The 22,539-nt window shown below is 39.1% G+C and overlaps 1 protein-coding gene across 1 annotated transcript in view; it reads right to left on the reverse strand.

Annotated features, from left to right (window-relative positions):
• Window positions 1-2,392: 2,392 nt before the first annotated feature.
• The window catches only part of SLC1A1 (solute carrier family 1 (neuronal/epithelial high affinity glutamate transporter, system Xag), member 1), a 35,505-nt gene continuing 15,358 nt past the window's right edge, over window positions 2,393-22,539 (reverse strand). Inside the window, exons 2-11 of the mRNA XM_009327290.1 lie at window positions 21,989-22,081; window positions 20,016-20,130; window positions 17,676-17,718; window positions 15,650-15,757; window positions 14,469-14,653; window positions 12,346-12,453; window positions 7,482-7,604; window positions 6,738-6,932; window positions 6,084-6,218; window positions 2,393-2,752 (exon numbers count right to left, since the gene is read on the reverse strand). Coding sequence (XP_009325565.1) covers window positions 2,506-2,752; window positions 6,084-6,218; window positions 6,738-6,932; window positions 7,482-7,604; window positions 12,346-12,453; window positions 14,469-14,653; window positions 15,650-15,757; window positions 17,676-17,718; window positions 20,016-20,130; window positions 21,989-22,081 — 1,352 coding nt within the window. The 3' untranslated portion in view covers window positions 2,393-2,505. The remainder of the gene's footprint in view (window positions 2,753-6,083; window positions 6,219-6,737; window positions 6,933-7,481; window positions 7,605-12,345; window positions 12,454-14,468; window positions 14,654-15,649; window positions 15,758-17,675; window positions 17,719-20,015; window positions 20,131-21,988; window positions 22,082-22,539) is intronic.

Genomic DNA, 22,539 nt, shown 5'->3' on the forward strand with positions numbered 1-22,539 from the left:
AACCTTGCCTTCCATGACTTAAAGCCACACATGCTATTCAAAATGCAGGGTCCAATCCTGCGATAGCTTCTGCAGCCCCAAAGACCCTACAGGAACATAACAGCATGGTGTAAAGGGCCAACACCTGCAGGTACTTTTCTGATGGGAGACTCTCCACCACTCTCCAAAGCTTCCAGACCAGAAGGCTGTGGAGAAGAGGACGCGTTGCCCATGCAGGATGTTTCCACATACATAGAAGGTACATACTCAGAATATTGTGTGAGGAAAAGAGTCCAATCCTTGGACTTAACAGTATCTTCAGTATGTGGTTTGGTCCCTTTGTGGTGAATAGATGGCAAAACAGCTCCATCAACCCCTGCTTAGTTGAATCTGATCCACATAAATAAATAATAAATAAATAACCCCCTGCTTCGCATGTGTTTAATAGTATACTCCCAACCTAGATCACCTGCAGTTAGAGGGTTTTCTTGCAATCTCAGCACTGTGCTCTTAAGCATTTATTTTATTAGAAGAAGAGAGTAATTCTTGCCAAAGCTACAGCTGAGTCACTAGTGATGATAATCCTAAATTCAACGGGTTTTGTTGTTGTGAGGAGAGGATGGTAGGCTAAAACAAGAGTAAAGAGAGAAATTATTTATTTAGAACATGTTAAGAACATTGTTCACAGTACATCATAACAGGGTGACTACATAATGGCGTGATCATAAAAGGATGACTTAAAAAAGCAAAGACAAAGTGTGGATTATAGGCTAGTTGTGGAAACTGGTGGGTTTTTTTCCTCCCATAAGCAAAGCTGTACAATTAAAGACTGTCTCATACTATTTCTGCACAGGTAAAAGATTGATTTACTCAATCTGTACATTTTCTTTATTTTGTATAAACATACCAATGCTTAGATTAACACTTCCATATAGTTTACAATGTTTAATTTAAATACAGTATTATGTCTCATTGACTTGTTGATTTAAGGTGCAATTTATCAAAACCTACAAGTAAATATTTTCTTCTTGTCTTAATCAGTTCTCTTTGGCACACTTCTGGTTTATTTAAATAGAAAAGTGTAGGATTGAACTAAGTATATAACACTGCAGGAACTTGAAGGGTTTTTGTTAGCATGTGAGTGCAATTTTAGGTTTACCACAAGCTTATTTACAAACAAATAACTCTATATGAATTTCAGTTTACTTTAAAATGGCTAATGACTTTAATGTGCAAGGCAAAAAAATTTGTTACAGCAACTCCTCCCTTGAGAGAGTGATTTTTTGCACCATGGAAATCTTGTATAAAATGTTTTAGAAAATGGAGATTTCTTATGAGGAAGTTCTTGGTGCTTCTTATCCTATAGCAAGCCACCTGAACACGTGACTTTCTGGGTCCAGAAATACTTCATAAGATACAGTTTAGCTGACATGTTGGCACTGTAGTAGTGTTGCAGCCACAACCTTGCATGTTCAACTGGCAAACTAAACCAAGGAGCAAAAAACCAACCAGTCTGTGTAAAAAGCTTAGTGACAGTGGCTTCTTCCTAGAAAAAGGTATGCCTCCTATATTCTTGATATTATAACTGTTTTTATTCCAAGGAGGAAAGGTTTAGAATTTGCCCTATGCTTTGCTCTATAGTCTATTTTCATCTTCATGACCTCTGCCTACTTTGATTAAAATAGAAGGTGAACAACAGTAAACAGACTTATTTCTGCTTCTGATGGAAATGTACTAGGAGGCCATCAAAGTGGACCTAAATCAGTGAAGTATCGCTTTACAAAAACTGTTCAAATGCCAGAAGGGCAAACCCACAGCAATTTATTTCATATCTGAAGGCCAATCCCAGCAGCTGGCATTCACATGAAAGGCACGGGGAAACCTAGCTACAAAATCACTGGAAATTCTTCCATGCCCAATTACTTCACAATTAAAGAAAAAGGAAACCCTGTTCCTAGTGAAATATTTATTACAAGGCCTTTCTGGTCTATTCCTTCCTGTATCACCCAAGTGGTATCCTCTCAGCTGCAGAAATGAGTATTTTGGCACGTGATCAAGTTACAGTAGGTGTGAAGTACAGTGCAATCTGTTTAGAAGGCAAGGATGTTAAAAAGGATTTCATACAGGTGCTTTGTAACGTGGGTAAGACGTGAAATGCTGTGCTACTCCTGAGTAAAACACGTTTGGCTGTCCCAGCTGAGATACCCATTTGTGAGCATGCTGATTCCAAAGAGGCATTTCATAGCCTCAGCAATAGTGTACATTCCTAAAAAAAAAATAATTAAAAAAAAACTATTTTACACCTGTCTTTTTCTTCAACCTATCAGCAAGGACTAAAAGCAGTGAGTTCAAATTGTTGGGAGAGGTGATGAGAAGGGGGCAGAACTGGTAAGGAGAACCAGAGTCTGTGTAATAAATCAAATGCATATGAGATGTAATTCATTCTCAATTATCCTTTAAACTTTTTGAGATATTGCATATGGCCATGTCCTTCAGTGCTCCTGTTTTACCTGAAAGCTACTGGCTTTAGAACTGAGATGTCTGCGTGAAGGATATGGTGTCAGACTTATCTACAGCAAAGCCTCCATTGATGTACGATTTCTTGGTCTCGCTTTCATCATTATCAAGTGGTGTTGCTTCCAAGGCAAAAGGATTGACTATGTTGACTTCAGAGGTGACATCCATCTGCTCCAGCTCCTTTTTAGAAAGCTTCTCCACTATCCCTGTACCAAAGGCGTCTCCCAAGACATTCACCATTGTTCTGAATCGATCTCTATGGAATAAAAATGTTGTCAGACAAACCATTCTGTATGTTACTTAGAAAATCCTTGTAGTAAGAGTAAGCTACTCTAGCAAATGCAGAGCTGTTTTTTTCCCAGTGCAGTTACGGGTAATTCTGCAATTAAAAGAAAAAAATCTTGTCGAACAAGAAACAGAATTTCCCCCACATGTATTTGAAGAAACCTGGAGTCACTTTCATGACAAATTACTTTGTACAGGGTGTGCAAAACTGCAAGTCACATCACTAGTCTGTTAGAGCAGTTATCACACTGCTGTGCACAGCCTCACAAAATGCAGGGATCACTTCTCAGGCCCTGAACTATGCTACACAGCCGGTTCTCCTTGTGATGAGACTGCTTTTGTTGGGAGGAGAGACTGCGGTGCACAGCAGAAGAGTCTGCATTGTGCCTTTTGTCTTTCTAACAGTCATTTCCTCAGCCAGAGGAGCACCTAGCCCAGTACCTTCAGTATCTGGCCCAAACCCTGGCAATGGGAAAGGCTATCTTCTGTTAGCTTCTCATTGTTAAAGGGTCAAAGTACGAAGTTGTATTAAACAAGTCACTTAAAGGAATATGATACTTCTGTACTGTTGATTTTTCTCCCAACAGAAATGTGACTTACAGGCCTTAAAAATCTGCCACTACTTGGCAGAGGAGCAACAAAATCATGCAATACAGCAAAGTTTGAAAATTGGTGTAAAGTAAGGTAGGGACAGTGGAAGGTCATGCCTTCCCTGTTTTTCTTTTCAGCTACACAGCACTGCAAGGGCTTTGTGGCAGAACGAATTGCTCTGTCTGTGCAGGGATATTGAAGTGGATATATTCACAAATAGAAGGGACTGTAAAAACAATAGTGAAGTGAATCGGCGTGTCTCATACACATATTCTTCTACTACAACTGCTGAACTCCGGTGCTAAAAAGTGCCCATGTGTTCTCCATGTGAAAAGGAAGTATACGGGAGGGCAATGAAGAGGGGTAAAGTAAAATTCTGGTAGGATCAGTGTGACAAGTGAGGAAATCAGCAGCACTGGAAACTCATCTTTCATAATACCTCTATTCTATTCTCAAATATTTTCTGTTCTTCATTAAAAACATGGAAGTACTCCTCACGCCTATGTAACAAAACCTTGGTAAGTTCAGAATTAACTGGAGGATTGTTAATGAGCCACTACTAGCAGGTTACAAAATAATACATTTTAGGCAATAAGTACAAAAGGCAAAAATGTTAATAATCTATGTGGTGTCATGATGTGCATTCCATCTGCTGAGGTCCAAAATGCACTGCAAATGATCCCTGGTACATGAAATTAATCTTTAATTTGCTTTACACAGCAAGACACCTTAATCTGAAAAATACTTCAATTGGAATCAGAAACAGCTTGAATTCTTTGTCTGTTTCATGGTGGAACAGGTAGCTTCCACGTATTCGTATTGTGCCTAAGAATCACATAAATTTTGGACTTTCAAAGTGGAGACGAGATCAGATCCATAAAATTATGATTACTATGACAAATAGGGAATTACTGTTCTTTTTCTATCTCTCTCACTCCCATAAAAGAATTAGAGGATGTCAAATAAAATGATTAGGATGTAGATTAAAACAGTCAAAATTAAATATGTCTCTGCACAACACATTGTTAGGTTGTGAATTCCTCTCCACAGGACTTGTGGAAATCTAAAAGTTTATATGGGTCCCAAAAGCAATGAGGCATTCATGGAAGAAGAATAAATCTGTTGAGAACTGTTAAAACAAAAACCACCTCTAGCTCAGGAACTCTGTGAGCTGCAATTTGCAGGAGGCTAGGAGAGTACTTTGGGAAAAGAACCGATATATGTTTGGTCTGTTCTTACACTCTTCTTTAGATACGTGCTCTGAGCCAGCTGTTTGTACTGATCTTCACCATCCTTAACAAAACTAAATGCTCACTGGGAAAAGAAGAGAGCTGGAGAAAACAAAATGATTGTGGAGCACCGCAAACAAACCTATTAGACTCTGTTGCGGACAGTTGACGGGGAGAACGTACTTGTGGCTGGAGCTGTTTTGTTTGGAGCAATTATGCTTATACAGAAACTGAATTGATTCTTGGATCCATTCAACAGCCCTGGTTTCCTGGAGACTGGCATTTCTCTCTACAGCTTGCAAAATTGAATTATATAATCAAATAAATTATGAAATACATAGGTTGTTGCCAGAAACCCTTCAAGAAAATGATTGGAAAGGGTGGGGGAGGAACAGGAATGCACTTACCTTGAGTGTAAATATGAATCTAAGAAGAAGACATGCAGAGACTATGAAATGATTAAGATCTCTGCATTGATACCATCATCCATGCTGAGTTACTGCAGGTGAACAAGACCTTGGTCTGAGCACTAAAGCTCACACAATTTAGGAGGCAAAAAAGCTGTATTACAAACTAAAGTTATACTCCTTAATTTGTCAATCCTGTTACTTTCCCAAGTGAATCATGGGACAAAACTGAATGCTGATGTCTTCCTGAACTCCAGAATACACTCTGTGATTCTTTGGGCTTTTGCAAAAGTAGCAGAGAAACATCTCGGCGCAAGCTGAACAGAAAAGCTTGCTGGTGAAAATGCTTCTCTCCAGAAAGAGCTGCTTAATGGGACTGAGGGGTTTTGATGTGCTCTGAGGTGAGATGGTTGGGATCAGGCATAAGGAATGCTTTCCGAGTTTGCATGTGTGTGCTTGTTGATCAAGGGGCTGGGTCTTTAAAAAACTCTCAGTAAAGAACAGCCCTAGCGTAGTAATGCTGGCAGCACAGACCCACGTACAGCCCGCCATGTGTGTGCATGTGGGGTCCAGGATCAGCTTTGTTTAGTTCATGTTGTGCTCCACTACCTCTTCACCGCTGTATGGATTTTATGTACTTTGTGGAAATCAGCCGAGATGTCCTGCTTGTGGCTCAAATGTGCTGCGTTTGATTTTTGTGAATGGTGTATGAATTTAGTGTAATACAGTGGCAGCTGACACTCCAGAGGCACTACTTGGTACTGTCACATTTGTCTTTCCTGAGTATTATGCTCATCATTTATTAATGCTGTGGCCACTATTTTAAGATTGATAGCACCTCTGGATGTGAGGTTATTCACTGCTATCCCATGCAGTAGGAGTTCTCTCAGAATTAAAGCCACTACTTGCATTCAACTCTATATTGAACAAGCCTGGCCATAAGAAGAATCTTTGTCCAATTCCTGCAACATGATGATTTTGTTGCTTTCTTTCTCAGACCCACATGTTCCCACACAACTTATGTAAACATTAAAAAAAAGGAAAAATAATTAAATATCAAATGCCTTAAACTTACAGAAGCCAGTCAACTGCAATGATCAGAGTAACATCTTCGGCGGGCAGGCCAACGGCACTCAGTACAATCACCATGGTGACAAGTCCGGCTTGGGGGACGCCTGCAGCCCCGATGCTGGCTGCTGTAGCTGTGACACTAAATCCCAAATAAAGCCCAGAAGAGGCATTCAGAATAGATGTTGCTCACAGAAACTCTATTTTCTGGCACAAGTAGGCTTATTTCACTGCAGGAAAGAAGCCCAAATGTTCCAGTTTTCCTCTTGAACAGCATCTACTCAAAGTCTGGTGACAAGTTTATGGGACAAGTCATGTATAGATACTGTTAGGGTTACACTGCAAAATAACAGGCAACACATGACCAACAAGTGAACTGGACAGATCAGATGCAGAGGCCAAGTTGGGTTTGCAAGTATTTGCAGTGGAAGAATAACGGCAATTTCCAGAACGATGCTGTATACCATCTGCATGTCCTGGCTCATCCCACCTCCTCACCAGGTTGCACAGGCAAGGCCTCGGACCAAGAAGTCAGAATGTTTCTGTTACTTCCTGTGCTGTGAATGATAGTTTCAACTTTCCCATGGGGTATTCAAAATTAATGTACCATTCATTAAAAAAAACACCTCCAACAAAATGTGTGTGATGGCTCTAGTCTTACCTAATGGTAACTATTTGGCCAATATCCAGTTCTAAGTCATTCAGTTGTGCAATAAATACAGCTGCTACTGCTTCGTAAAGAGCTGTGCCGTCCATGTTGATGGTAGCTCCAACTGGAAGAACGAACCTGGTAATCCTTTTGTCGATGAAGTTTTTTTCTTCTGCACAGCGGAAGGTGACAGGCAAAGTTGCTGAACTGGCACACAGTTAAACACACAAAGTAAGCGCAGGCAACAGCATACCATTTCCCTTATCTCTCCTTTTCCTCAGAGCCTGATCTGCTCTAAGACTCAGACGGAGATCTAAGGCAGGCAGGAAGGCTGCACCATGAAAGTAAGAGTTGGCTTTTAAGCAAAGTAACTTGTGTTATCTCTTCTAATTATGGAAAGAAATAACAAAGTCTTAGTTATCCTCAAAATTACATGGTCAAATCATCATGACGCATGTAGTCACAGCAACAGTGCAACAGCTTAAAATCTAGCAAGTCTGTGACTAATGAAGTGAATGGCAAAGAGCTGTCTCCCCCTGGGAGGGGCAGTCCTGGAGGACTCTCGTTTGGTGTAAGGCCAGCGCAATCTATAATGCCCCTTTGGGTACTACGGAAGTAATGACGGAAGTAGTATTTCAACCTCCAGGGAATTTAGAATTGTCCAGGTGAAATCAGAGTATGTAACAAAGTAGCAATAAAATCAGAGCGCAAACAATTACTACTAAGAACATTACAGAAAATGTTTCTTTTGTTTACCTGGAAGAAATCATGAGGGCCGTCAGAAGTGCCTGAGCCATCCCCATGGCAAATCGAAAAGGATTTTTCCTTACTACTATTAAGTAGATCAGTGGCAGAATTATAGTGGAATGAATTGCAAGTCTGCAAAATACAATGGACTAGTTAAACAAAGGGATCCATCTCATTGCCTTGTTTTAGTAAGACAGTGATAACAGTTATCTAGTTCTGTCCTTAAGTACACTTATAAAACACTAAAGGTGACTTTAGTGACACCTATGTTCAAAATTTAGAGAGTATACCATCTTAAAAAAAATGCAGACTAATGCTATTCTACACTTTCTTTTGGAAATGAGAGAGAGATTATTAATTGTCTGTCTTTCCAAAGTAGAACAATAATTAACTAATACATTGCAAATAATTTTAAACTGATGAAGATGAGAAAACTGAAGTAATAAATAGTATTTAAAGTGATACGCAGAGCATGATTTTAAATACCGTAAAACACTCAACTCTCCTGCCAAATCCTTACAATGCAGACTAGAGACAAATCGGAGAAACAAACTGAATTATTTTTCTACGTTTATCTGCCTTTATTATAGAAAATTTTTTGGAATTAAAGGTAAATATGGTTCCCAGTCAGGGACAGAGGAAGTCCACATCCTTCTGCAGAAGATTCAAACATGATCCTATAAAAAAATTCACACTTACTTTGTGGAAAACTGTGTAAGCTTAGGTCTACAACTAAAATGTAGTGAGGTATTTCAGACGGTACAGATGAGATATATGTAGTCTCACCATCTTTAATGTTGTAAGATGCTAAAATACTGTCATTTGAAACTATTAATTTTTGAAATTAAGTGTTGACATGCAAAAGATCAAACTGTCCTTTTCACTTGAGCTGCTCAGGTGTGTTTGCCTGGATATTTGGGTGGGTCTCAGGGACAAATTTATCCTTCAACCTGCACATTAATTTTGAACATTGTGCATTAATCCTGAATGCACATGAACGCAGAGCTTTGTGGGCATTAAGATTAGAGGTAAACAGCCTGCTGTGAGTATATTTGAAATGAAAATATGTGAAGGGTCTGTGAGAGATTTCCTGTGTTCCAAGGTCGCAAGCAATTATAGCAGCATCAGCTTCTTGTGAAAAGAAATTATCATAGCCTGGAAACATAAAGACCAGAACTGTTGTTATGTATGACCTTGGGATTTTTATTCTGTCCACACAAGATGTTCTTGTGAATGTTACTGTGTTGTAATAGTGCTTTATGATTTCAGAGCAGCTGATAAAGATAGCGATAAATCATGGTACCATTTGTTCTGCCAAAAATAGGCAATTAAGAGAGCAGTAGCCACAGTACAGAAATCCACAACATCACCAAAAATCACTCACAAAACCTAACTATTTGTTTCCTTGGAAAAATTCTCTTTTTAAAAGCATTAAAGTTTTCATTCTGTATGTGAACAAATTATTTATTTAGTGGAATGTAAATAACAGCACGCAGCATGTACTGATAAAATTTTGTAAAGAACTCTAGAAAGAAACCTAACAATTTATACAATGGTGCCTGAGAACAAACTGAATTCTGCAAAACATATAGAAAAAAAAATAAAGTGGTATGGGTGTCATTGGGTGTCTTAACAAAATGTTGATGAGAGTAAACATCTCAAGTATGTCTACATCTAGAAGCATACTGACTTCCAAATAGTTATTTTGAAAGACTTAGATCTGCACTTTTTTAGTGGCAGCATGAACATGGCATTATCCAAAATAAAGTATTTGTGCATATCTGCTTTGCTACTACTGATTTTCATGAAACAAATTCAAACTAATATTTACTTTCATGCATGAAATGCAACTCACAGCAAGCAGCAGAAGTTTTTATACCAAAAATCATAATCAGCAACTGAAAAGAGAAATTCTAATAGCATTCAATTTTAAGATAGGAAGAATCTTGTCCTTCAGAATCCCAGACTGGCATTCCTTATAGCATCCAGAGATGCAGCTGCCTTGCTGGTTTCAGAAAAGAGAAAGTCACAGGCAAGAGAGAGTCTGCTTGCTGCAGCTTCCTTTTTTTTTCCACTTCAGGCTGTGAGTTCTCTGGCACTTGTATTATGCCTCCTACTTCGATTTTCCTCCTCTGTGAATGCTAACATGTCCTCATCCTGACACTGCCACCATTAAAAATGAGAGGCTGAACATATTTAGTGGCCAACTGGAGCAGAGGCACTGGGGAAAGTCTGTTCCCTCATGGTGACCTGAATGAGACATAAAGACTGAAATGTGCTGCAGAAAATGGTGGGTTAGAGCTGGTAGGGCTGAGAATGTGAAAGGTCATGAATAATAAAGCTGGGAAGAAGGTGAGATAGAAGATGAGCTGGAGAGGGAAGTTAAAGGAAAGGAAAAGGAGGGTAAGCCTTCAAGCTCTTGCACATTTTTCTTGATAGGGAATATAAGAAATATGTTTAAGAACGCGTAACTCTCAGGATCAAGCTTAAAGGAAGGATGATAGAGAGACAGCTACAGAAGATGCTGAGGAACAGAACACACTGCAAACAGACAAGATCAAGCAAATAAGGATGAAAACCAAAAAGATCATGGGAACAGCAGTGTTTAAGAAGCTGAAACAAAGAAAGAACACAACTTCTCTTGCTTGCCGAGAGGTGGGAAAAAGGGTATTCTTGCAGGCTGGAAATCGTGGAACAAGCACGTTTTCCCTGCAGCCTATAGCCTTGTGTGTACATTGTCATCTTTGCTCCGGTGATCTGATTACAACATACTCTCCCTGATGGTCAGTTTTGCAGAGAATGTGCTGCTGTTAGCCCTTCTCCACAACACCTTGAGCATCACCCGCTGTAAGCCATCTCATAAGAGACAGAAATGCAGCAGAGATCTACCCTAGCACCTATCAGGGAAAATCATGGTATGTGCAAGGGAGTTCGGTGGAACAGAGACTTTTTCTCTTCAAGGATGTAAAGGTGGGCACCCTTACTATATGCAATCTTTTTGATGGCACCTGGGAATTGTGCCTGTCAAGCCCACGGTTACCAGCTAAACGGGAGACTATATGTGGGTGATAGTTTACTTTGCAATCGAAGTACTCTGGAGAAGGCACTGTGTCTTCACACACATCTTAAGGAAGATATGCCCTGTCACAGTACAAATAGTAACCATTAATAGGTAAACAGTCATAAAACTTGCTATCATCTAAAACTGTAAAACTTGCTATCTGATCTAAAACTGAAGTCAATGGGCAGTAATAATCCATCCAACATATTCCTCCTCTGAGTTAAGTGGAGTTAGTAACATGGAAAACCTGCAGAAGCAATACAGTGTCATTCTATAAATGACTTTTACCTAACTGGTGGTCATGGTCTCATTTATAATTTATATAGAAAATGTTAGTCTCTTGATTTACAGTCTCTTGGTAAACATCAACTTTTGCATCTTTTCAAAATTTGATTTCTTTTCCAAGTCTAAATGGAAACTCACAAAAAACTGCATTATGCATTAGACAAACATAACTTGCACTCTTCTCTGTAACATTTTGAAAAAGTGCTATTCAGTGCTATTTCTGGAGCTGTAATTTTTACTTAGAAAGTCATTATATCTCAAATTATTTTTGAACAGCTAGTCCAAACATACTGGCTTAAGCATAAAACAGAACAACAACTTTGAAATAAATACAATTATCTAGCAAAGATTAATGCAAAAAAAAGAGATCCTTCTTGACTATTTATAGAGAAGTTTGCATTTAAGACTAATATATTACTTTTCTCACTGCTTGGTTGTCAGAAAGCATGTAAATGACGTTGAAGAATAGCATGCATATGCATAAAGTGGGGGGGAAGAAGCTCTTGAACAACTTTGGATCTAGCCTCTAGACAAAACATGAATAAATCCTTAGTATACTGAAAGAATTATAGGAGCGGATGCTAAGGCAATGAACCAAGACAGCCTAGAAGTTAAGCTTCACTGAATTGGAAATAGAAATTTAAATATATGTAACTTATTGGGACTGTAATATCCATTTACCTATAAAAAGGGTTCTTTGTAGGATAGTCTTCAGAAATACATAATGATCCAGTATTATAACCTATGTCATTTGGAGCAGTTAAGTTGCACCTTCGAAGGCTCCACATCTGCAAGGCTCCACATTGTGGAGGTGTAACCTCTGCCACCCCAGACCGTTCTACACAGCCAAGGGTCTAGAAAAAGAATAGAAAAAATGTTCTGATGCCTGGCTAAGTTTTTCAGATAGCAGCTGCTGCTTTTGCAGCTTCACCAGCTACCTTTGCCTTGAAGGAGTAACTAACAAACAGTGCAATGCCCAGGGCTTCTCTCGATGTCAGCTGCCTGCTCTGCACTGAGGTGGGAAGGGATCAGTTTCCTCTTTGGCATCATTTATGGTGCACTGCACTTACTATGTATTTGTATTGGGCAGTGGAGCTGGGCCTATGCCGGGGCCCACAGGTCCCATGGAGATTCCCAGCTTAATCCAAATATTTGTGTATTTTCAATAGGCTGTCAACCTCCTATAAGCCATAATTCACAACCTCACCCTTTTCCAACTTCTTCTAGTATCTAACAGAAGCATTACTACTCTCAAAAATACAATTATATTATCTGTTTCAGCACCAAGCTCAGAAGATGAAACAATGAATACAAGAACAGCCTTTGCTTTTACTTCTTTTAGAATGCAAGGCAGTGACTTTTTAAAACAAAACAAAACATGCATTCAAGACATCCTCACATAATTTTCACTGACAAGAATTTTTGTCTTTGACCTAGAAGAGGCTGGGTGTTGTGGATAATTGAGTTGTTATCAAGTGAGCTCTAAAAACTGCACACATTTAATCTAATCTTTAAGAAGTGACATACCCACTTAGTACTGTAGCCATATAAAGACCCAGTTTACGAAAGATTTCCCAGTCCTCAACTTCTATTATCTTCCCAGCAATTAAAAACACGATACCAATTGGCATATACCTAGAAAGCAAAAATAAAGCAATTAAAAATGCATTCTCATAAATATTGCATGCTTATAACTTTTTACAACAAATGGAAGAAATTTTTTTTTGTATTCTATTACACAACTGAAGACTTTTTTATATTCTATTATACAACTGATTTATTCACTTACAGCAAGACTACAATAAAGGTGATGAAAAAAGATTAGAAAATCAGAGTAAATGAAATCCTATGCATAGTCTAACAAGTACTGCATGACCTAGTGTCACAGAATACACAGAGGTTGGGAAGGGGTGTGGGCTTTGCCCTGCTGCAGCACGTTTATGCATAGCCATAAGCTTACTTGGAGGTAGAAGTCTGCAGGGCTGAGACCAGTCTCTGTGCATTCTGCAATCATGCACAGATGGGAAAGGTCTCCTGTGCATACAGCAGCTGCCCTGCAGCACTAGGGGCTGTATGTGGGTCACCTGCACGGAATAAGAGTGATTTTAGTGTGTTGGGATAGTACAGTCATCAGTGTGTTGCTTGATGGAGGGGTCCCCATCCCCCAGTAAACTTACACAAGGCCATGCCTTACAGACATCAACAGTTGTATGGGCTACTGCCTACAGAAAATTCAAGGCAAAAATCAGGACTTATGCTAGCACCAGCTCCACTGCATTCCTTTTGGTACCAAAGAGCAGGCTGTCACAGAGACAAGTTGACACTTTGGAGCTTTGAGTAGTATAAATTAATTTATAAATTTGTGAATATAGAAAATGTATGCATTTTAAAATATAAATTATAAGTTTATAAAATGTGTGTGTGCTATCTCACAAATAAAGTAGTACCTTGTCAGGACTCCTAGTTCCTTCTGAGCCCTGAACTTGGTGAAAGCAGAACTAATTCCTCATACTGCCAGCATCAAACTTTATTCAAGGCAACAGCTCCCACATCTGTAGAAACATAGGGAGCCTGTAGCCACAGCTTCAGGCACAAGCAAGACAATGGATCGTGAGCTTATGGGTAGGATCCTGTATCTGTGGCATGTGCTAACTCTCGAGTCTCGTTAGTGGTAATTTGCTGCAGAGTGAGGCAGCCTACTTCATGGGGCTGTAACTCAGCTGGGGACTGAACCAGCTGCCTAGCACAGCACAAGTTGCAGAAGCTAATTTACCTTTCTTTAAAGGCAGCAAGAAGTGTGCAACTAAACCCTGGACAGGTTTACTGTTTTAAAGGCATCTCAGTGTGCTGGGATTGAAGAAAAATCCATGGAAGGGCCAGATCTGATAAGCTACTGTTTGTGTGAAATGTGGATATGAGCAGAGTATTGTAGTAAATGGCACAAGGTACTCCACATGTAGGATGAAACTCTAGAAAGGATTGTGTGTGCTTATAGTCCTGATCCTGTAATTGTGATCTGTATGGATAAAAGTTCTGTGAATAGCTGTGAAGTCCAACCAAACACTATCAGACAAGTGGCTACATTTTTAAATTGTTCTTCCTGCCTGAAAATGTTATGAGAGAATATTGTGAGAATGAAGGTAAATAATAAAATAGGTAAATAATGCTAAGTTGTATTTTGCATACCATTCTGGATTTTGCTCTGTGCTGTGGCTTGTATATTAATTTATACTTCTAAAGGAACTTAGCTCTGAGAACAGCTATCCTGTGAACATAATGGCTATCAGGAAATGGCATTCAAGACTGAGAAGGGCATGTGGATAGTAATGCTTCTACAGTCCTCAAATCACTAGTGCAGTGGTAGTGGTTTGATATAAACGTCTAGCAAGAATGACTGAAGAACTCATGTTTCTTGTGTACCAATAGGACTGTTTCTTTAGTATATAGTAAGTGGAAGCCCCGTCTCCAGTTTCCTCAAAAGGATCAAATTCTGTAGAAAGGAAACTTTTTACTAGCCTTTCTTTTAAAATTTTTTGCTGTAAAGCACTATACAAAAGCAAATATGAAGTATGAGTATGCTCCTACCTCTTCAATGACAAAACCCACTTAAAGAAGTTGTTAGAAAATGACAGTATTGTCCTTGGACTTACCACATAATTATCTGAACTATTCTCATTGTAGCTTCATTCAATGCATTGAAAAAATCCACCAGCACTTGTCCTTTCTCTCCCATTTTCCCAATAACCATTCCAAAAACAAGACAAAAGACGATTAACCCCAGCACATTGATGCCGTCGGAATACATGCCCACGATTTTGTATTCTTGGGTTTTGTTCTACAGATTAGATTCAAGAGAAAAAAGTTACTATCTGAAAACACTGAATTTACTTTAAAGAGTTCTAAAATGAAAACACATTTAGATCTTTCTTTGAAAAGACATGGAGGTCTTCTCCAGTCACTCTACTCCCTTTCTGGCAGTGCCTAGTGGGTAAGTTCAGGAATGAAGTAGAACTAAATTGTCTTTGAAAGCTTTGTATTTTAAAGCTATGCAAGCATCTGACCAAACCCCAGCAGGGGATAAAGCACCCCTTAATTTATGTTGTCCTTTCTATAGACAAAGTACGGCAAGGTCTAGGTATCCACAGTCATGCTTTACTCCCTACTGTGGAGAACAAAACACAGCTGATGTAGAATCCTTGTGGTTATATGTCAGCAACTCAAGGGTTTGTGTCTAGATTTAAGATAAATAGTCCATTGCATAAGAACTGGGACAATGGTGTCCAAATTTGCCCCAAGTTTAAAATATATTGTTCAGCTGAAATCAGTGAAATTGCATAATTTATAGCAGAATTGGATGCTCATAACACAAAAATCCTACTAAATAGGCAGGTATTCACACATTCCTTTGTGCTTGTGCACTATGAACATACGAAGGAAATGGTGCAGTTCTTCACTACATCCTGCTTCAGGATTTAATTCATGTCTTTTCATATAGCTCATGTTCCCATGCTCTCATTACTATGAGATAAAATTTGGAAGGAGTATAATAAAATGCATATTGGAGTACGAGTGGATTATTTTCTCACATCATCTATTATCTTTGGACTGCTTAATTACCAGTGGAGTCCTCTGGTGTTCTTAAACCTACTTGAAGATCCTCATAATCAGCTCTAGAATTTACTTATTAAGTTCTGTGCCCTTGCTAAAATCTATCTATGTACCATTTCCTTCCTTTTCTCAATCACTAACTACATCAACTAAACCAAATTTAATCTATGTTCTTTCTCCCCACTTCATATACTATGAAGGAATGCAACAATAAAGGTCACACCTCTGAAGCTTCTGCTGTCGTAGCAGTTGTAACAGGTTCTTCTGTAAGTGTGGAGCTATTTTTATCCACGCCAGTTGTAGCTTCAACTTTTTCACGTTTGGTTTTATACTGGAAAGGTTTTTAAAAAAAACAGAAGAGCTTATTTAGAAACATGAGGCAACTGAAGAATGGATAAAGGCATAGCCTTTGCCCAATAAAAATAAGGAAAAAATAAGGAAAAAATGAACCAATCTGACTTGAAGGTAGCAAACATAGACAAACAATTCATGTGAGCCATCACGGTTCTGTACTTCAGATGCTGTAGATCAAACAAGTGATTCACAGATAATATGCTGTCAATTCTGCTCTCCAGGAGAGAGAGAGTGGACCTGCTGCAGTCTTGTGGGGGATGAGATACAGCTCCTGACAATGCAAGGGGACTTCTTGCTGGGACAAACCATCTGGAGAGAATTGCTGACAGCCACCCCAGGAGAGGTCTGTACAGCAGATGCACCTGATACAACCAGACCCCTGGTAATGTGGTTAGCACAACCAACACCATTATGTAAGGCAAACAGCCATTCTCTGTGACCGAGCTGCTCACTTATTAGTCCCCTTTCCCTGTATTATCAGGCCCTGAAGGTCCTGTGCACCAAGTAGACGAACCAAAGAGACTTCTTCTTCCCCTCCCTACCAGCCTCAAGATTCCTGGGCGCCAGGCTGACTACTCCCCTCCTTGTCGGCCTTGAAGGTTCCAGGCACCCAGCCAGACAGGTGTTGTTGATGACCCCGCTACAGAACAGGGAAGCGTACCAGCACCCAGAGCACTGTCCATAAAACCAAGCAGTTACAAGTCCTAAGGGGCAACTTGGACCAGAACTGCTGCTGGACAGTGAGACTGTGACCCCCCGGTGGCCAGGGATGCCTCCACCATCATCTGCTTCCTCCAAGGACTGAGGGAGTGACTTGTATTCTTTTATACGTTTTTTGGAGTCTAGATTATGATTGTTACGTTGATACAGCAAACCAAGGATTAAGATTTGATCCAATCTGCAGAGGGTCCAGGTGATTAGAAACCATAAGCTAAGTGGTGTTATTATAAAATTGTACTACACTGATTCTGCTTATAGAAATCCTGTGCTATTCTGACTATAAATTCTGTGCTATACTAATCATAACATCCTGTTAAGAAAATAAAGCTTTAATTGTAACTATGATTTAGTGCTGTCATCATTCTGCCAAGGATCCCTAAAAGAACCTTTCTGTCCCCTTAGTGTCAGGTGACAGTAATTAACATATGAGAAAAACTACATGAAGAAGTTTTATAAACTGGAAATACATTCAGTGCTGTGCACAGCAGGACAACTAACATCATTTCCTGGGAAAGGTTAACTACCTCACATAGAAACCTCAGATAAACTGGTAGGCAGCTGATGAGGAAGACAAAAAAGGGAAGCAGAGAGCATCACAAAAAACAGTTGATACATTTACAGATGAAGATGACTGAATCTGAAGTAAATCTGATATATAGACAGCAGTTTCCTCTCTCATCTTGCAAATCTCACTTTTTCTGAAAGATGTCTCAAATAGACTCTACCAATTGGCTGCCTTTTCCTTAAGATGGGTCATCAGGTCTGGCAATGGGCATTAGATATGAGACACATTGGGGTGAGGGTTAAGTTATGCAGATTTCATCGGACACCGGCTTTTTAAGAACAAGGAAATAGATCCTCATGACGTGGTTCTAACTCTGCCTGTCCCAGAAGGAAAAATCTTGTCTTATACACTGTTTGGTTTCTGTACCCAGCTCCTAAACAGTGTCTTTTTGCAAGGGATGATCAAGGACTTAATAGCTGATAACAGAGTGCTTATCATAATGGAAATGAAACCAAGATGCTTTAAAAAGAAGTCTTTTTATGGGAGATTAAGATACTCCTGGACCTCTCAGAAATAATTCTTACCTGACATAGTTTTGGGGACAAAAAAGAAGAGTAATTTGTAGTTAGCAATGAAAACTACAGTAGCAAAGAAGAATGTTCAAACTTACCTGTTGAAAACAGGCCTGGACAAGGTTTTCTGGGAACATATTCCTGTTAAAAAAGTAGATGCATTTCAACATTACAGCATACTAAGAACATGTTGTTTATATAAACAAAATTATAAAATCTGCTGCTTGAAAAACAGATCAGGTTGTGTTCCTTTATCCAGAAAGCAGTGTATTTAGCACCGTCAGGAGTAAAGACATAAAAAATTAAGGATACAGAACTCCCAACAATCAGTTGACTGTTTTCCTACTGTTGAATTTTCGGGATTAGTTTTTAGTATTTGACATTTCTGTTGGTAAGCTACTAAACCCAGTGGTTTTTTTCCCTGCTGCACCATCTCCATCATTTGCATGAGGAATACAGGAGACATCATTTTTATAGGATTTGTCAAATATAGGCAGAAAAAAATAGTAACTCTTATAAATGCTGTGCTGGAAGAATCAGGTATTTGGTGTGCTCTATTGTAGTTTTGCATTCAGAAATTAATCTTGGCTGATGGAAGATTCCCGTATGTTATTCCAGGGTCAAGAACCATTTTTGCACACTGAAAAATTAGGAAATTAGATCAGAAGCAGTGTAATCCAGTTGTGTGCCTCCTTTCCAACCACCAATTTCAGATTCAAATGATTGCAGAAAAAAGCATTAATTAGGTATTTATTGAATACCCAGTCCAGTACAGAAAAAAAGTTTGTATATTGAAGCAGAAGTCTTTATCTCCCTTCCAGATCTTTCACAAACTCCTGTCCTTATTTTTCAAGTTTTTAAAGCAAAATTTCTTCAAAGGCAAGAGTAGTTTGTACAAGCCTGGGATTTTCCTTAATCTTTACAAGACTGTCTGGATTTGGATCTTAAATCTGATGAAAATAAGTATGTACAAAAAGTAACTGTAGTTCCTTTAAAAGAGAATTTCAGATCTCAAACTCCTAATTTACAGTCCTACATTTATTTACAAGAAATTGAGCTATAAACTGTAGCAAAAACCCAAACTACTCTGAATTACAATTCACACCGCTTCTTACTATAGGAAGACTTTTTTGTGCATGGAGCTACCTCAGACCTGTGAATATGTGTGGAAGTTCATGTGGAAGTTAGTGGTAACAGACTGCATTAGGTTTTATAATGCAGCTGATTGCACAGTTCCCCTCACTGATTCCTGGGCAAGTCACCAGGAGGAATGAGATGAGCCATCCAAGGAGCTGCCATTCCGGTCATGCACAGGCAGGAGGGGACAGAGGCTGGGAAGAGCTGTGGATTGTTGAACATGAGGCTGTGGCGTTGAGGACTGTTAACTATCTCACATACAAACCTCAGAGAAATAGAGTTATTCTCAAAGAGGTCTACCTTGGCCTGTGCTGGGGCAGAGATGCCCCAGATGATGGCAGACATTTGCTATTAAATATTACGGTGACTCTTTCAAGGCAGGTATATACCTATATGTATATATGTGTGTGTATATTTTAAAAATGTCAAAGAACTGTGTATCTGGAGTTGCATGTGCAGATGCCAGTCACATTTCCTGAAATAAAAAATGCTGAGAAAGCCAATTTTAGACATGTGGCAGTTGATTCTTACATGATAGATTAAGTAAAAATTCTACAAAAAGAAAATAGTGGGCAGGAATGGTGATATGGAACAGAGATTAATTGCAGCTGGAGAAAAAAAATAATCCACAGAAACATTTTTGAGGGAACTACTTAACTACTATTGGAAATGCAGCCCTTTTTTGTGATTTTTTTCTAATTCCTTAAACACTTTAGCTCTGAAAACGTGCTCAAGTCTTCTGCAGATTTTTCTAAGTGTTTCCTTCTTCTAACCACTTTAAGTATCTATCATTTTCCAGGATGCTGATGGGGAAAGACTCATTGTAAGGTTGCCTTAGATACTGGTGATGCAGCAAACTTGTTGACTGTGCAACCCTAAGAAACCTTTGCATACTGCATCTGTTACTCTGCATCCTGCCTTGAGGAGGGGAAACCTAACACTGCAATTTCAGGTGGTTGTCTATGCTGGATGACACAGAAGCTGCCAGTCAGTAATCCGCCAACCATTCAATCCATTCTGGATATTTTCTTCATTCTAGGTAAATCTTGCATATCAATTTCTGCAAAGGAGGGAATTTTTGTTGTCGTTGGTTTATTAACCAAATTCTATGGTGTAAAGAAAAATATTTTTAACAAACTGCTTTGAGTATACTCTAAAATATCTAACCTGTTGGGAGGTTCTTTCCTTACTCATCCAAACAACATTAGAAAGCATTTTTACTGTATTACACATCACAACTTTATTTGTGTTTGTTTGGACTTCTGCAACAAGGGTAAGGAAACTAAAAAGGAAAACCTCACCTGATCAGATCCAGCATGGCATCAACAGTACTAACTTCTGGGGTACTGCCCACTCTGTCAATCTCATTTGCTGTTTGAGGCACTCCGGGTTTAATGGTCACAACTAAGACAATCCCTGCGGAAGGAGAACCAGAAGAAGAGCTCACAGTGCAAGCAGAGGCATTGGTGCATCCTGCCTCAGTGTATCCCGTGTAGCTAAATTCTTTGTGAGCTAAACTCACCAAATGCTTTCCCTGGGTGCTCATGCAGTGCTGTTCAGAAAAAAGAAGTCTGCAGGTGGTGTCCTTAAATGTGTGGGTCCCAACGCAGGAGCTACTTGTGGCTTTGCCACTGGACTTGGGCACTCTAGCTTTGTTCTTGCACGTATGGCACTAAATCACTACTGCTCGTTGAGAGGGTAATTACATCAGCTGGGCTTCAGCTGATATGTTCTGCAACTTTTGCATGGTGATATTTTGTATAGCTATTTACCTTTTCCCTTACACAGCTCCTCTTGTTACTAGCTTTCAGATATGAATACAAATGCGTTGTCCTGTGACCCCAAAGTACAACGGGATGTTTTGGTAAAGCTGGTTAGCAATAAAGTTACATAAGAGAAGGGCTTCAGAAACAGACTGAAATAAAAAATTATGAGCAAGAAATACTAGCTTTGACCTTGTGAATACTGAAATCAACGACAAATTTTCCATTTACTTTAGTGGCTTCGTTTTAGGCATTTTTTCTCTTATATGAAATACTAGGCCTTTCCAAATGTACATTACTTTTTCTTTTTTTTTCCCTTCCCCAAATCCAAAGAAACCTAAAGCAAATGAAACCATGAAATCTCAGTGCAGGGAGAAAGAGGCATTTGGATGACCCTTCAACCAGCCAGGAACAAGGCTTTCTAATGATAGCTGTGAATAAAAGCAGAACTGAATTTGTGTAATTCTGCACAATGAATCAAGTAATATCATAGTATCATAAAACAGCAGGGACCTCTGGAGATTGTCTGGTTTAACCCCTCTCTCAGGGTAGGGACAATTTCAAAGTTAGAAACATATTAACGTTAGTCTTCATTAATCTTCCTCACCATGTATTCACAGAAAATTCCCGGACAGATGAGATAGCCTAAATGGTGTAACCCCAGTGATGTATTATTCTCAATGATGCAACCTCCAGAAATTAATCTGGCCTTATATGTCTGTATGTGATTCTTTTTCTATTGTTAAATACTGCTTTGCTTTACTAGGCCACACACAATGTACATTTTGTCCTTCAAATAAATACATGTTTCTTTTTAGTGGGTGATATCTAGACACAGTATTCACTCAGGCTCAACAAAATACGAAGATAAGCCACAAACTACAAGACAGCTGACAGAAGAGGGTTTAATTTTATTTCTTATTTAAGAAGGCAGGCTGAAGATGTTTGTTTAAGCAAATATGGAAGATTTCAAGGCTCCTTGTAGGGAATGAACTTCCTGCAAGAGGAGGTGTGGACTTCAGAGAGGTAGGAGTGGAGCCTGGCAGCGACAGAGAGGACAAAAACATTTTAGGAAGGAAATAAGATGACAAGGCAGTATTTTCTGTCATTCTTTCAGGTGAGACAGTTTATACATTCTCACATCTGAGAATCAGCAACAATCTATCATATTGCTATTGAGGAAACTAACTTTGTAGTTAAGGCTGGCCTTTGATGTTCATTCAGCTTTCTCACTGCTGGTCACCGTTTACCTAAGCAGACAGCTCCTAATCTTCCCTGAGCTGAAACGTACGGCGAAATTGCCTGTGGCTTGATATTGGATATGACCACAGCCCAACTGTGAACAGTGGGACTAACTTCTCCCTGTATCTGGCTACATGTATGTTAAGATGTTTGGTATGATTCCTGTCTCTTCTCCCCATCCTGTCTTGGGAAATTAGTAATGTCACAGTGCTGTATACTCGTCATTAGGCGATGCTGAGGATTTTAAAAGTTACAGTATCACAGAGTACCTAGTATTACAGCAATGACGGTAGTGCAGAAATAATATATGACTGCTCGCAAACCAATCTTCCCAGAAACGCTGGAATCCAAAGCAGCAACACCTGCAAAAAGAACCACAAAAACAAAACACTAAAAAACAGTCTTAGAAGAAACTTGTTATTTTTGCAGAGATAATTATTTATTGTCTCTTATTTCTATGCAGGAAATTTGTCCTTATTCAAGATATTTCTAAATACCTAATTGCCAGTTGCACTTCTGAAAAATGTCTGTAGCAGACCAACATATTTGCTTCTGCTTCTTTGCAAAAATCCGGTTTCCCTGGATTTTTCTAGGAAAAAGATAATTGAGCTTTTCTGATTCCCTGATGTTGGTGATGAATTAGACTTCTTTGGTTTATGAAAGTATGTTACAATTTATTTCCATATTCACTTAAATAATAGCTTCACTTTCTTCAGATCTGTAACATTTTGGCTTTAAAACCAAAAGCCATGGGAAGGGAGCTGCTCAGGGCTGTTACCCCAGGTTGCCCCAAGGCATATACAGACAAGTAAGGCTCATT

Source organism: Pygoscelis adeliae, unplaced genomic scaffold (assembly GCF_000699105.1).
Source record: "Pygoscelis adeliae isolate BGI_AS28 unplaced genomic scaffold, ASM69910v1 Scaffold26, whole genome shotgun sequence".
Classification (NCBI taxonomy): Eukaryota; Metazoa; Chordata; class Aves; order Sphenisciformes; family Spheniscidae; genus Pygoscelis; species Pygoscelis adeliae.